Source organism: Carcharodon carcharias, chromosome 19 (genome assembly GCF_017639515.1).
Source record: "Carcharodon carcharias isolate sCarCar2 chromosome 19, sCarCar2.pri, whole genome shotgun sequence".
NCBI classification, from domain to species: Eukaryota; Metazoa; Chordata; class Chondrichthyes; order Lamniformes; family Lamnidae; genus Carcharodon; species Carcharodon carcharias.
The window spans coordinates 21688998-21704446 of record NC_054485.1 but is presented as its reverse complement, the minus strand read 5'-3'; the positions used below and the strand labels follow the sequence as shown (position 1 = coordinate 21704446).

General features: G+C 44.6%; 2 protein-coding genes across 2 annotated transcripts; both read right to left on the bottom strand.

The window, feature by feature from the left end:
* Positions 1-3257: 3257 nt before the first annotated feature.
* Positions 3258-3929, bottom strand: LOC121291169 (claudin-3-like). Its single transcript, XM_041212259.1, has one exon. It carries the CDS (start codon positions 3927-3929, stop codon positions 3258-3260), a length of 672 nt encoding a protein of 223 aa, XP_041068193.1.
* Positions 3930-9517: 5588 nt separating this feature from the next.
* LOC121291168 (claudin-4-like) lies at positions 9518-12215 on the bottom strand. The gene is made up of 2 exons (XM_041212258.1): positions 11590-12215; positions 9518-9636 (listed from the first exon to the last, which is right to left on the bottom strand). The coding sequence occupies exons 1-2, from the start codon at positions 12213-12215 to the stop codon at positions 9624-9626; spliced, it is 639 nt and encodes a 212-aa protein (XP_041068192.1). The 3' UTR covers positions 9518-9623.
* Between the last annotated feature and the right edge of the window lie 3234 nt (positions 12216-15449).

The following is a 15449-nucleotide window of genomic DNA, read 5'->3' as shown; positions in this document are numbered from 1 at the left end:
CCTTAGCTGCTGCCGAAATCTTCATCCATGCCTCAGCTACTGACCATTCCAATAGTCTCCTGACTGGCCTCCCATCTTCCACCCTATATAAACTTGAGCTCACTCAAAAACTCTGCAGCCTCTATCTGAACTCATCCCAAGTCTTGTTCACAAATCATGCCTGTGCTCGCTGATCTTCATTGGCTCCAGATCCCCAAGAACGAAAAAACACTTTGATCAATTCAAACCTGATCGGACACGAATGGGTGTGGAACAGGTCTCAACTGGATTTTACGGGAAGCGACTGATGAACTGGCAATTCTACTGAACTCGTCGGAAATTCAGTAGGGGCTCCCAGTTTCTGAGTAGTCACCAGTACTTGAGCCGAAATCCTATAGCACCTGCCGTCAATTTCACTGAACCAGACACCAGTGAACGCCTGTCTGTCCTCCCTCTCTGATTATGTCATAATCTCAATAACTGGCTTTGTTCTTCATTTTAATTCTATTAATCTCCAGCTCTGGGTTTACCCTTGTGGCTATTAGCTGAATTTCCCTGGGGTTGTATGCAGCCTTGCCAACCAGATGCAGCAAATACCCCGCTCCCCGTTGCACAAACTGGATGCCATCCGCACACCGCCCCCCCACACCACCCCCCCCCCCGCCCCCCGCAACCCACCACAATGTAGCAACTGGCACTGTTTCTCCCTCTCTGTCCCCTAGCTCCAGCTGTCTGTACCCAACCTCCCCCTCAACACTATGGCTGGAATTTTATGGTCCTGTCGTGGTGGGGATGGGGTCCATAAAATGCAGCGGGCCATTCTAATCTTCATTGACTTCGGCGGGAATGCAAGATCCTGCTCCATAAAATTCCACCCGATGTCTCCCTCCTTCAGTCTCCCCCCTCCCCAGTCTTTACCCTCCCTGCTCCCACAACCTCCAAGCTTTATATTGTCTAGTGATTGGCGTGTTGTCTTAATGAAGTTCCATCTGAGGGGCATATGTTAACTGCTCCTTTTTTTATTTTTTGTTGCAGAAGGAAAATTACAAAAAAATACATAAGTGCCAATTTCAATGGAGATTTTCATGCGTGGAAATATGTTTGTACATTCATACTGTTTTGTATATTTATACGCACACTTGACATTCATGTGAAGTGATGTATTATTGTTTTATTGGCATGATTCCATCACAAAGACGATAAACAGATTACTACTTCATGACATCAATCACATGCTTTGTTTTAATTTAATTGTAATTCCTCGGAATTGCATTCACCCTTACGCCCATCAGGAATTTTGCAAATATGGGCTTGTATAACTTGGCCATTCTAATTAACACATTTCTCTCCTACAATTATAAGTGTGAAAGGCTGACCCTCAAATGGCAGAACAACTATGTCTCTGTTCAAAAATGCTGAAATGAGCAGTGGTTTAGAGTTCAGAACCACGTAATTTGGAAAACATGCAATGTAGCATATATCACCGAGCTCCATTTTAACACAGGTGGCCATGGCTTCTCCAGTCGGCACTGCTTGGATGTCAGGAGAAATACCTGCACAGATCCTCAGATTTGCAAAGCATCCTGTTTCTGGATCCTGGAATGGGGCAGTGCCTTGGATCAACGGTCCTTTGATAATCACAAAGCAATGACCTTGAAAAGTCAAGATGATTTATAACTGTCCAATTTGTTGATTGCCAACTAAAACAAGAGAGCAGTGTTTCAGCTCTGTGCTGCAGTGTACAAAAGAACATCCCATCCTCACACATTCTGTAATATCCATGAGCCATTTCATCCCCTGCAGTGGTATAGTCCCTTCTAGATAAAGCTGTTACTCTTTGAGGGCTGAAGGCCTGTATGTCACCTTTGCCAAAATGGTCTACCTTCTTGAGGGTTGCGTGGACACCGTCCTCTTGCTCTTTTGGGCTTAGCCTTCTAATTAATAGTGAGGCTGCAAACCTGCCCATCATGAGTGGCAGATGTTGCATCAAGAGAAACTTATTCTAACTATTTTGCTTTATTTTTCTCGTATTTTTCCCTTTCTTTCTGAAAGCTGTGACTCTTTCTGGATTAAATTAACTCTTATGTTTTCCAGGTGTATGTGTGGTAGCTCAGTGGCCCAATAACCCAGCAGTCAAGTATTAACATGCTTGATAAACCTATTAATCTACAGCCATAACTCCTTAGAATGTCATAAAAAAACCTAACTAACTTCAAAGATCTCTTTCAGAGAGGAAGTTCTTCCACCTTCCCCTACCTGGTCAGGACTACATGTGATTTGAGTCCTACTTTTGATGTCCTTTGCAGAAAGAATGACCTGCATTTATATACTGCTCTTCATGATGTCAGGATGTCCCAAAACACAAGGCAATGAAATACTTTTTGATGTGTAGTTACTGTCCTTTTATAGGAAGTGGCTTATGGAGTCATCCAGCTGTAAAAATAAACATTCAAGAAAAATGCACTCCCCCACTTTCTTAGGGCAATAGTTGCTGACCAACTAGGATTGCTGACCATGCTAGGATTGCTGACCATGCCAGGATTGCTGACCATGCCAGGATAGCTGACCATGCCAGGGTTGCTGACCATGCTAGGATTGCTGACCATGCCAGGATTGCTGACCATGCCAGGATAGCTGACCATGCTAGGATTGCTGACCATGCCAGGATTGTTGACCATGCTAGGATTGCTGACCATGCCAGGATAGCTGACCATGCCAGGGTTGCTGACCATGCCAGGATTGCTGACCATGCCAGGATTGCTGACCATGCTAGGATTGCTGACCATGCTAGGATTGCTGACCATGCCAGGATAGCTGACCATGCTAGGATTGCCTGCACCCCAAGAACAAATCATGAAAAGCAGCAATACTACAGTGGAGGGGCAATGGGGCAAGACTGATTCTGTTGTCACTCAATGTCTAAATGCACACATTTCCACCAGGAGTCATTGCATCCTAATCAAAAGCAAGAGCTCAGGCTGGTTTCAATGTGCTTATTTTCTCTATCCTGTCTGCAGCCTCTGAGGTCAATCGTGGTGAGTACCACATTACCTCAACTGAGATGGCCCTGGGAATGTCCTGCCTGTAGGGGGTCAATATCACATCAGGCAGTGCATTTGGTCAGCGGGGGAGACAATAATTTATTTACCGCAGTGTTAATCATGAAACAGTTTTAGGACTGTAACTCATTATCAATACAAAATAAATGAGTGAGAACAATCGCTGTAACCCGTCGCTATTACAGACAAGAAATGTCACTCGGAGTTTAAGTGGAGAATTCAGACGTATTCATTCAATGAGTAACCAGTTGCAGGGTTCTGATCTGGCACTGAAGACTGATTTGTTGTGCAGCTCTTCCGATAGCCTTGTCTGTACTCACCGACTGTGGGGTAAGAGCAACAGAGGAAGGCTCCTCCGATGCCAAGGAAACAGGTGGCAGACCAGCCCACGTAAAGGGCCTCTCCCAGCTCCCGCTTCAGACTCTCTGGTACTAGCGGATTGTAAAAATCTGTGATAATGATGTGTGCAACCCATGACACAGGAACCAAAACACACACCCCAGCCATGATGAAAAAGGAGCCAGCAACAGTAGATGCATAACCCTTCACCCTGCGGTCATCACCAGCACAGTATGTACACTTCATTCCCACTGTCGATACCATGATGGCTAGAAGCCCCAAGGAAATGGCCAGACACATGAGAGCCCTTGCCATCTGCATGTCCCCAGAGAGGTCAAGCGTGGAGTCGTAACTATCACACACCAACCTGCCCAATGTCTGTTGGTAGACACAGGTCATCCAAATCCCTTCCCATGTGATCTCTGTATTCAGAATGGTGCTTCCAATAAATGGCGTAATCTTCCATTGTGGCATTCCTGTAACTGCGCAGACACACATCCATCCTACTAAGCCGATTAGGAACCCAATAAACTCCAGGGCAGTGCTGGCCATTGTCTTCACAATTCCACCTATCTCTCTATCGTTCTATCTCTCTCTCTCTCTTTCTTTTTCCCTCTCTCCTTGTTTCTCTGTCTATCTATTGTTCAGCTTCTTTCTCAAATGTTCAGTCTCTTTCAGTCTCTCCCTTCCTCTTCTATCTTTCTCTCTTTCTCCTTGTCTAAATATATTTCTGTCTCTCTCACTCTCACACTGTTTTTATACTCCTATTTTTCTCTTTCTGACTCTCTTTCTCTATCTCTCTCTATTCTCTCTCTCTCCCTCTCTGTTTCTCCTTCTGTGTCTCTTTCTCTCTGTCCCTACCTTTCTTTCTCTCTCTGTTTGACACTTCTGCCTGATTTCAGGGTTCTTCACTGGATGTTGTTGCCCAGGTCACACCTGCACATTCCAGATTAGAACTAATGAACAGTTTAGTGAATACCAAGGAAAGTACTTGGAGCAAAGTAAAAACGTTTGATGTTCGGTCGCCTGAACTCTGTGCCCAAGGGGAAGCTTGAATGATGCAGCCAGCAACTTGTAGAATTGCACTAGCCTCAGATATCAAAGGATAGATTTCTGTTGGGGGGGGTGGGGTGATAGAGAACAAAGAAATAGGAAAACAATGACACCAAATGGAATTTTAACTAATCAGTTGATACTCATATTATGAGCTGTTAAGTACAGATGCTACCACTTAAATATGAAGCCAGATAAAACTACCCTGACATTTTATTCAATCAAATTTATAGAATTCATGATGCAAGTTTTTAATAGCACCTCATAATTAATTAAAACAATTCACATCAAAAGCCTCGGACTTTGAAATAGGTGAGAAGCAAAGAAGCAGAAGTGCATAATTGGAACAAACCCCTCTTTCAAAGTTAAAATCCATTTCTTCCTAAACTCCCGGTGAATTTGCGTGAACTTCATAAAAACTGACCACACTGACACATTGATGCAAAAACAAGTACCAATGTAAAATGATTCATGAAATCTCAATTCATTTTCTTGAATATGTTCCCATTACACATGATCTTATTGCTTGGTTTGAGGTTTGTGAGTTATTAAGATGCTGTGCACAGGTTGGAAGGGCTGCAGTGTCCAAGGGCAATGCGACCAAAGCGTCAACCCTAATGTAAAAACAGTATTGGATGTAACAGGAGAGACACCTGTCTCGATGGGATCACCAATTTCAGTCAACTCATTACACCAGCCTCTGGTGAACCCGCAATCAGAACTGTTTTTGGTAGATAAGAACATAAGAAATAGGAGCAAGAGTAGACCATTCAGCCCCTCAGACCTGCTCTACCATTCAATAAGATCATGGCTGATCATCTACTCCAACACTTTACCACACCACATCCATACTTCTTGATTTGCTCAGTTCAAATTCTGTTGATTTCAGCTTTCAACAACTGAGCACTCACAGCCCTCTAGGTTAGAAAATTCCAAAGATTCACAATCCTATGGATGAAGAAATTTCTCCTCATCTCCGTCCTGAATTGCCAAATTCTTATCTTGAGATTATGGGCTGGATTTTTGCCACTGAGGCAGACAGCTGAAGTCAGGAAACTCCCCAACTCGGCAGACCCACTTTGATATAAAGGGTCCCGCAATTTTCACACCAGGAAGACGGGGGCAGGATCAAACTGGGCCTGTCACCTCCATAGGCGGTTCGGAGACAGCCAGGGAGGTGGACAAGTGTTGAGCGGTGTGGTTAGAGGGCCCGCCTCTGCTCTCTGAGACATTGGCTCAGTTTTTTAAAAGGCTGTTAGGCCCTCCATCCCTCACCTCTCACCCTTCACTATCGCTGGGTCAACAGCCTGGAACTCCCTCCCTAACAGCACTGTGGGTGTACCTACACCACATGGACAGCAGCGTTTCAAGGAGGTTGCTCACCACCACCTTCTCAAGGGCAGTTAGAGATGGGCAATAAAGTCTGGCCCAGCCAGTAATGCCCACATGAATGAACCTAGGCAGTGAATGTTGATTGGCTATTGGACTGTAGAGGAGCTCAAAGAGAAGCCAGGTCCCACAATTAATCATTTTCACTTTCACAGCACTTTCCATCTGGATAGTGGCCAGGATTAGGGACTCTGAATAAGTTTCCTCTCCTTAGCCCAACAGCTGCTAAGCTCCGGAATGACATTAGTTAATTCAGATAGCAGAGGTGGGCCCTCTAACTGCACTGCTCAACACTTGCCTACCTCCGTGGCTGCCTCCAAACCACCTATGGAGGCCCGACTTGATCCTGCCCCCATCTTCCTGGAGTGAAAACTGCGAGCGATAAGGCCCTTTATATCGAAGGGCTGGAACCTAAATCTGGGAATTTATGAGGGATAAATTCATCCTCCCATCTCATTAAAGTCCCATTCTCTATTGGAGTGCAAACCATTTCCATATCGCAGTTAAGTTGTATCCTTTGTTATGCAGTTACACAGGAGGGAATGTATCACTGACAAATATAGGATTGGTTTAGTTATTGGCTATGATTTCCCTGATAAGCAGGTGTACATAATGTTTGATGAAACCTTAACCCTAATAGTGCAAATAGTAACATATCATTTGCATAAACACAATGGGCAGGATTTTCCACACCCGCCCGCCGCTGGGATCTTCCGGTCCCGCCACAGGTCAGTGGGCTTCTGGCTGGGGCACCGCCTCACCCACGGCAGGTCCCACCCACAATGGGGCCAGAAAATTGCAGCCAACGACTCTAAAGCACAGAAACAGGCCATTTGGCCCAACTGTTCTATGCTAGTATTTATGCTCAAGAGACACTTCCTCCCACCCTTCTTCATCCTACCAGCATGCTCTCCAATTCCTTTTCCCTCATGTACTTATCCACTCTGCCTTTTGCCAAAAGGTGTTTGCGATAGTCAAGTTTCAAAAGCCGCATAAACTCTGATGCCTCCATCTCACTTTAAAAGAAGATAAGAGAAGATGAATTGAGGAGAATCGCTTTCAGGAGCATTTCTATGGAAGGTCTGAGCCTATCCTGAATCTAAGACAAAACCAAATATTTAAAATCACTGGTGTCTTTTGAGCATCTGTCATGATAGGCATGTTGCAAAACCTACCCTTTTCCTGCTACATCATGCAATGAGCTCCCAGATGCCATCCTAGTTCAGCCTACCCTTCACAGAAACTTCCAACATGGATTTTAAGGGTGTGGATTTGGTGGATTTTAAGGGTATGAATTATTAATGTCCTGATCAGAAATTCCTTTTGTCCATTATTTAAATGATAGTTTTAGCCAGGTTAATTAATACCGCTGTTGAAATATTAGTGTCCTACAATTGTATTATGTACTCATGATCCAATGTCACACACAATGAGCCCTTTGACCATCAGTTGGCAAAGAATTTCTTTTAATCCTGCTCTGAGCACCTTGGCTGAAATTCAGTTGTAATCTGAGACAACGATATCCACTTTCCCTGCAATACTTTCCCTTTTTCAATCAATGGAAACATTAACCAGCCTTAAGGAGATGTTTAACTTTCCATTTTGGTCTGTGTTGTTTTGAATAGAAGAGTCCTTGTGTTTGAATGGAACAGCAAATTCTGGTTAACAGGTCAATCAGCAAACCTTCCCACATTTGATTCTTTTACAGCAATGTTGAGCTCCATCATTGCTGGAGGGAATCCAACTCTACTACTAATGAAGGATTTGTCCACCCAAAGCTTATTTCTTATCAGGGGAAAAAAAAGGGCCAAGTGCAAGAGAACAAGCACACTTGCATTTTGACAAGTTGGAAATTAGAATGGGTCTAAATACAAAATAGAGATCCTTTTGCAGTGCTCCATTACGCATGTTATGGTCAACCTTAATCTAGACTGAGTGCTTTTCTCTTTTTCCAACCAATTTGCTTTAATTCTGCCCCAACGGAACACCACTGCCAATCTGATGTGCAGTCTCCATATCAACCATCCTTTTGGCCTGGCTGAAGGAGTTTATCAACTTATGTTAACTTATGAGCAGTTTTGTGATGTAGACTTGATTGACCTTGTCCCAAGCACAGTTTACCTCAGGCACTTATATCTAGTTAAGAAGGGGATCCTTCAATTCCTTTAGGCAAGGATTGATCAGAAATGAGTAATGGAAGGGTAGTGTGCTAACTCATTGCGTCAACTGGTCATGTTCGTGTTTTAAGCTGAGATTTTACCAGCCCAAACCACCTGGGAGGTGAAGAGTTGGTAAAATGGTGACAGAAGGTGTTGGGAGGCAAGCCTAATGTATTCCCGCTGCATGTGATATTCCCAGAAGCAGGAACGGTAGTGGCTTGACTGCCAATAGGCAGCCAATTAAAGCAAGTAACTAGCCTATTAACAGCCAAGTTACGCCTCCGCTAACATTATACCCATGTCAGAACAGCCCGCACCATGCAGGGAGGCCAAGGACATTGAGGCAGCCTCCTCGCAGATTCCAGAGGGAGGGGGTACAGCCTTCCTTCCCGGTCACTCCATGGCCCACAGTGGGATCTCCCAACAACAATGGGTGCCCCCCATAGTTCTGACACCATCACAGGAGGGTTCGCCTCTCCGATCACCGGAGCCTGCCTACCTGGCCCCAGCAGATTAAGAAAATTTCTTCCCAACTCTTTGAGGGCACCTCAATATGGAAAGTGCCCTCTCCATCCTCTACAGCCTCAACAGCGGCCAAATATAACAGTGGTAACGCTGAGCTTTGGGCCCACTGATTGTGACGCAGCTTGCCGAGGCAGGGCTGTTGTGCAGAGTGAGGCAGCCGTCTCAGTGGTGGAAGCTTAATTGACCGCAGCCTGTAAAATCCCCTCCACAGTCCCGCCATTTGCCCGCACAGGCATTTCGTACTGGCGGTGGGGCACACATGTGCCAGTAAAAATCTGCTCTTAGCCTTCATTAATGTTGTACCCTAAAGCATGGGATGGCAGAGTTCCTCATATAAAACTTAATACATGGATTATGGAAAAAACAACACATGTCCTCATGATCTATGGAAAGCCAACGACTTAAAGATAAGCTCTTGCCAATTTTGTGAGAAATTTTCAATAAATAATCCATTACAGAAATACTGACGTGGAAAGATGTGATATTGCACTCAGCACCAGTGCCTAAATCAGTGAAGGTTATGTTAAAGTGAGAAGTTTGCCTAAACGTTGTTTCTATCAGTGTAGGAATGTTAGTGCTCGAGAATGGAACACTTGCCATTTTGGATAAGTTTGAGATTAGACAGGGTAAAGCTCCCCCTGCACAGCTCCATTAAGTCAGCGTAATATAGAGTAGAAGCAACAAACGCTCCCTTGTCATAGGTGCTCTGCAGAGTAGTGGTCCTTCTGCTCTGCCACAACCCAGTAATATCCCTTGCTGTATTCAATGCTAAGCTATATCCCTTACCCTATAGATTCTCTATGAGGGTTTAGCACTAGGCAGCCCTGACTGCATTTTAAAACAGGTCCCAAAAGTTAAAGCAAATGTCTAACCCATTGAACTGTCCAGTCCCCTAAGAGAGGCTTCTGAATTGTGTCTGGGGTTAACTGAATTTGTTAATCGCCACAGAAAGGATAACACAAGGGCCCCAAATTCTGGTTTGTTGATGGCACTTTATTTCTCCTTTTAAGGTATAGCTTGATAACTTCTCTTTAATCTTCATCAGTCTCTGGGATGAGGGTGTTGCAGGAATTCTGAGTGTTGCTCTTGGTTCATATTCTCAATGTGGTGAACATCAGATTCAGATGTTGATCCTGGGAATTACAAAAAAATCATAGTATCATCATGTACAGTTATCGAAAACAAACATCTTAATGAAAATGCCAGCTTACTTCCATATATGTACATGCAGCTAATTGCATTTAAATAGCACCTTTAATGCAGTAAGATGTCCTAAGGCACTTCACAGGAGCGTTATAAGACAGAATTTGACACTGAACCATAGGATCTTTTAAGTCCACCTGAGAGAGCAGACAGGACCCTGGCTTAACTTCTCATCCAAAAGATGGCACCTCTAGCAGTGCAGCACTCTCTCAGTACTGTACTGGGATGTCATGATGCATTTCCCAATGGACTGCAGGTCAATGTAGTATCAAAGCACCTGTATCATTGATGTGCGAAGCCAGACTTTCTAAGGTGATCCTATAAACGCCATATTTCTCTGGGTGAAAAATGAGATGTTTCCATTAGCGAATGATGGGTTAAAGAGGCTGCTCATTTCACAGGGATCAGTTACAGCATTGTAACTGTTAGATTTGATTCTGCTCCACTATATGCAGCCATATTTTTATAAACTCTCATTAGCTTTTCCAACCACCATTGTGAAATGAAGAGGGCATTTTCAGTCCATGAATAATGTTGGAGTGACATTGCAGTTATTTCCACAAAGTCACATAAAAATACTCAATTCATAATCAGCAAACTCCAGTGCAAGGCTAAGTTCTGCAGTCATTAATTGACAGCTCCCATTTTCAACTCAACGAAACATGAAGACTACTTAATGTGATATAAACAAAGGCAGGATCGGCAGCCTAGATTCCCTAAACAGCAGCAATCACCACCCCTCCTGCTGCCTCACTGAGCTTAGCCAGTGAGACAGGGTTCAAGAAAGTTCCAGTTTTGATTTCTCCAGTCTGTAACGTGTTAGCTGATCTCATTTGGGATTCTGCATGGGGAGTTACAAGTGGCTATAGTATTCCTGAGCTAGCAAGCAAAAAAAAAATCAACCAGGATTCACTTGTTAATTGTTCCCCATTGTTCTATAACTCACTCCCGGTTATCTGCTACTCTATATATAAACCACCTGAAACCCTTGTTTAGATTCCAATCTGTGACTCACTTCTGGATATCTGTTATTCTATAGATAAATCCCCTCCAATCCCTCAATTAAATCCCAACCTAAAATCTATTTCAAGGTGTCTGTTATTAAATATATAAACCACTGAATTGCTCGTTTAGATCCAACATGTAACTCACTCCCAAACACCCATTACTCTACATATTACCCCCCTGAGTCCCTCGATTAGATTCCAGCTTGCAATTCATTCCCAAATATCTGTTACTCTATATCTAAAGCCCCCAGCCCCTTGATTATATTCCAGCTTGTATCTCACTCCCAAATAGCTGTTACTCTCTAAATTAATCCCCCGAGCCCCTCGATTACATTCCAGCCTGTGACTCACACCCGAGCATTTGTTATCCCATTACCGAAATTGCAAAGCCCCTCTTTCGATATGGGGGGTTGGTTCAATTCAATACCCCTGACTGAAGATGCCTGTGATATTGTTAACCAATAAAACATAACTTACTCTGGGATATTTGGTGTTCTCTCTTTACTACGAATTGCGATCCTGACACTGAGCTGTTTGTGTCTGTGAGTCAGACAACCCTTTGCATTAATGACAACTTGCAGTTATATAGTGGCTTTAATATAGTAAAGCATTCCAAGGTGATTTCAGGGGAGGTAAGGCCATGGCACAAGAATGTTAAAATCAGCACATTGCAGGAATGGGAGTCAGTATAAGTCTGCGAGCACAGGGTTGATGGGTGAATGGAACTTGATGTGAGTTCAGATATGGACAGCAGATTTTTGGATAAGTTTAAGTTTATGGAAGGTGGAAGATGGGAGGCAGGCCAGGCAAGTACTGGAATAATTGAGTCTAGGTGTGTCAAAGGACATGGACAAGGGGTGCAGCCGTGATCATTACCTGTTTCCTGGAACTGTGGATTGATACTGAGCGTGATTCCTCGTGTATCCCTGCTCACTGCCTGCTGGGCACGAGCAGCAGAGGATGGTACCCCCAAGGAGAAGGGCGCAAGTTGATCCCCACCCCAGGAACAGAGCATCTCCCAGATCTGCCTTCATTGATATGGGCACCAGAGGGTTGTAGAAGTCAGCTACAATGTTGCCAGCAGTCCAGGAGACGGGAATCAGGACACAGGTCCCTGCCAGGATGAATAAAACTCCTCCAGCTACAGTCAGAGAGGCCTTGAACCTCTCCTCGCCCTTCGCAAACTTGGTGCACTTCATGCCAGCGCTTGATACCATCATGGCTAAAATGCCCAATGCTACGGCCAGGCACATGAGAGCTCTGGCTGCCTGTAGGTCGGACGGCAATGCAAGCAGCGAGTCATATACGTCACAGCTCAGGAGACCCGCACTGTCATTGATGCAGCTCATCCAGATCCCCTCCCAGCCCTCCTCCACCGTCAGAATCGTACTGCCGTCGAGATTCCGGATTTTCCACTGTGGGATTGCCATGGCAACGCAGGCCATGAACCACCCAACAGTGGCTGTGATGAATCCCACCACCTGGAAGCAAGCGGTCACCATCACAACCGTGCAAAATCCCTCAACACTGTTGCTCACTGTTGTCCCAAGGCACCTGTCCCTTATCGATCATCAGCACCTCCGTGAGAGTCAGTGTCACAAGCGCCCGCCAGTACACTGGTGAATGACTGTGAAAATTAAAGGAATGCTGGCATCAAACTGAAAGATTCTTGGCTCAACCATGTCTCGCTCACAAAGGCACAAAGGAAGGCAACTGATACTGTGATCAGCTCTCCACGCAGGTAATGAAGGATGGATTCCTGTATGGGAGGGGCAAGGGGGAATAAAGAATGGAAAAATAGTGACAGGTCAAACGGGCAACCAATCAGAATTGCAACCAAAAGGCAAGCTGCTAATAATCGATTCATAAAGTATTTGGCTATGACACCATGTGCTGTAAAGTTGTAAATGCTGCTGCCTTTTAAATAGCAGAAGCAAAACTGTTATGGACAGGAACTGGAGAGAACTAAAATTCTTATTCCCTTTCCCTTGAGGTCTATAATCAGTGTGTTCCTTTGGAAAGGAAAGTGTGTGCGTTTCTCAACCCCTGAGTGTGTAGTGATTTTTTAAATAACCAGCAGCAAGCTTTTGTGCATTTGAATAAAAAGTATTATTTATTCACACATTCACCCTGAAAGTCTAACATTACATCACTCACTCACTCACACACACTCAAGAAAGACAGAGTTCAAGAGGATAGTGCACTTTTACAAGTTGCAAACACAGTAATAGTTCATAGCTCATGTGTTTGGCTCATTGAAGGAAAAACAGTCATTGCAGGCCTGTTGAAGAAGGCATTTTTCACTCCCGAATTGTTGTCTAGGTGGGTTTAATAGCTGGAGTTGTCTGAGAGAAAAAAAATTGTCTTAATCTCTGTCATCTCTGTTTTAGACAGTGACCCCTAGTTCTAGATTTTCCCACAAGAGGAAACATCCTCTCCACATCTACCCTGTCAAGGCCCCTCAGGATCTTATTTGTTTCAATCAATGGTCTGGGAGACTTTAAGATGTAGCCGTCTCCAGGTTTTAAAAGGCGTTTGTTTTTCTGTAGCTGCAGTTCCTTGCTGTGCTCTTTGCAGATTGCCCAGTTTCTCCCTGGGTCTGGGGATAATGGGCTAGACTTTCACTGAGTTGGGATGAATCAGGAGCCCTTTAAAAATGGTGGGGTGGGTCCCAGTTCCAGGATTCCCCACCCCATCGCTGGGGTTTTCAATTTTTCGAGTGCCTTTTAAGGATGCTGGCTGGTTCAGGTTGTGAGCCCCTACCCTGCACTCCCAACCTGGCCGCCTCCGTTGCTGGAACAGCCGGGTCCTAGTCCTTGGCATTTTTCATGGAGTGGGGCCAGCTTTTCAAAGGGTCATGTTCACGGCACATCAAGGGTGTCATGAGCTCTGATCTGCAGGAGAAAACCTTTTAAAAGCTAAATTCGAAAGGTCCTCCTCATGCTTCCCTTCTCACCCATCCCCATGATCCCTCATGCCCTCCATGTCAAGCTATGCCCCCCCCAAACAAATATCCTTTGGCCCGTCATGCCCAACCACCCCCCCCACCAAAGTATGCCCTCCCACTCACTCCCTCATCCCCCAATGTCAAGGTGCGCCTCCCCACTCCCTATGGCCCCTCACGGCCTCCATACCAAGCTATGACACATCCCTGCCCATCCACCCACTACACAACGCTGAACAATTATTCCTGATCCATCACTTGCAGTTGATTAATTGGTCACTTATCTAACTGCTGTACATGGGATCTTGCTGTGCTCAATTTAGTTGCTGCTTTTCCCTACATTGCAACAATGACTCCACTTCAAAAAAGTACTTTATTGGCAGTGGAGCTCTTTGGGAAGTCCTGAGCATGTGAATGGATATTCTATTGAGTGTCATGTAGGGCTCCATCTTGTGGCACAGGTGAGAATTGGTTAATATCTGCTCCTTTTTCAGCGGAACCACAGCCAGTTTGAGAGGCAGGAAAAGTGGCAGAAAGAAGCTAACACAACATAGAACAGGCACTTAACTTTTCAATGAGGTTCTTTACAGCCTCCTCGACTGAACATCACATTCATCAATCCGAGAATTGGAGAAGCAGGAGACCACTCAACCCATCATGTCTGCACCGGCTCTCTGAATAATCAATGCACACAGTGCCATTTCCCTACCTTTCTCCCTCTAATCCTGCACATCCTTCTTTTTCAGATAATGGTTCAAATTTAATTCTAACCACTGCTTCCATTTTCATAGATAGCAAACTGCTGGCATAGAATCTGTTGTTGCCAACTACACCTCCTCTAGACCCATCATTTGTTTCTTCTCTTGTCCCATTACCACCGCCAACCTTTATTGCCTTGCACCATTATTCCATTTCTCATTTAACCACTCCTGCCTTCCACCCCATCACATATATCCCCTTTTGTCCTTCCTTTACCCCTCCTGCTCCACTTGTACTGGTTTTACACGCTGCTATATTGCTAACCTACTCCATTTTTTTCCCCTATTTTTCTCTGCCCAGATGCTGTCTGACCTGCTCAGCATTAGCAGCAATTTTTGGTTTTCATTAAGAAGCAAAATATTTATTGTTCTTGTATGGATTTTTGTCTTCCTAAATGTTGCAGACTGTTGCTGCTGGCGATAACTTGCATTGCGAAAAAAAAACTTTCATCCGATGAAGGTGCCAAAGAAACTGGTGTCCTCATCTAACCTGCTTGAGAGGGAAATGCCCTTGATCACTGTCACTCCTTTCACGCTGATCCCGTGCTGACGTACCTGCAGCTCAGAGTCGTCACGTGTTCAATCTAGATCAGTACTAATTCTTCAGAACTGAAGAAGCGTCACCTGGACTCGAAACTTTAACTCTGTCTTTCTCGCCGCAGATGCTGTCAGACCTGCTGAGCTTTTCCAGTAATTTTTGTTTTTGTTTCAGATTTCCAGCATCCTCAGTATTTTGCTTTTATATCAGTACTAATTCCGTTAGATACAGAACACGCCCACTGCACCCTGTACCAGAAATTGCCTCTCCACCTCAGCCTCTACTTATACTGTCCATTTCAGTCCTTTGTTCCCCGAATTGTCCTGGCAGGCACTCTATGTTCTGTCTGACTGAATTTATCACTTTAATGCCAATGAATGTATGGTCAGGTCACACGGTTTTAGATAGAGACAATCTCATGTAGGATCCTAACCCATTGAAGGGCTTTGAAGCCACCAGAGAGAGAAAGGGGCCATTGTTCTTTCATCACTCATCT

Excerpts from the sequence above, each read along its gene's own strand:
- LOC121291169 (XM_041212259.1), bottom strand. The coding sequence starts at position 3,929 with ATGGCCAGCACTGCCCTGGAGTTTATTGGGTTCCTAATCGGCTTAGTA.
- LOC121291168 (XM_041212258.1), bottom strand. The coding sequence starts at position 12,215 with ATGGTGACCGCTTGCTTCCAGGTGGTGGGATTCATCACAGCCACTGTT.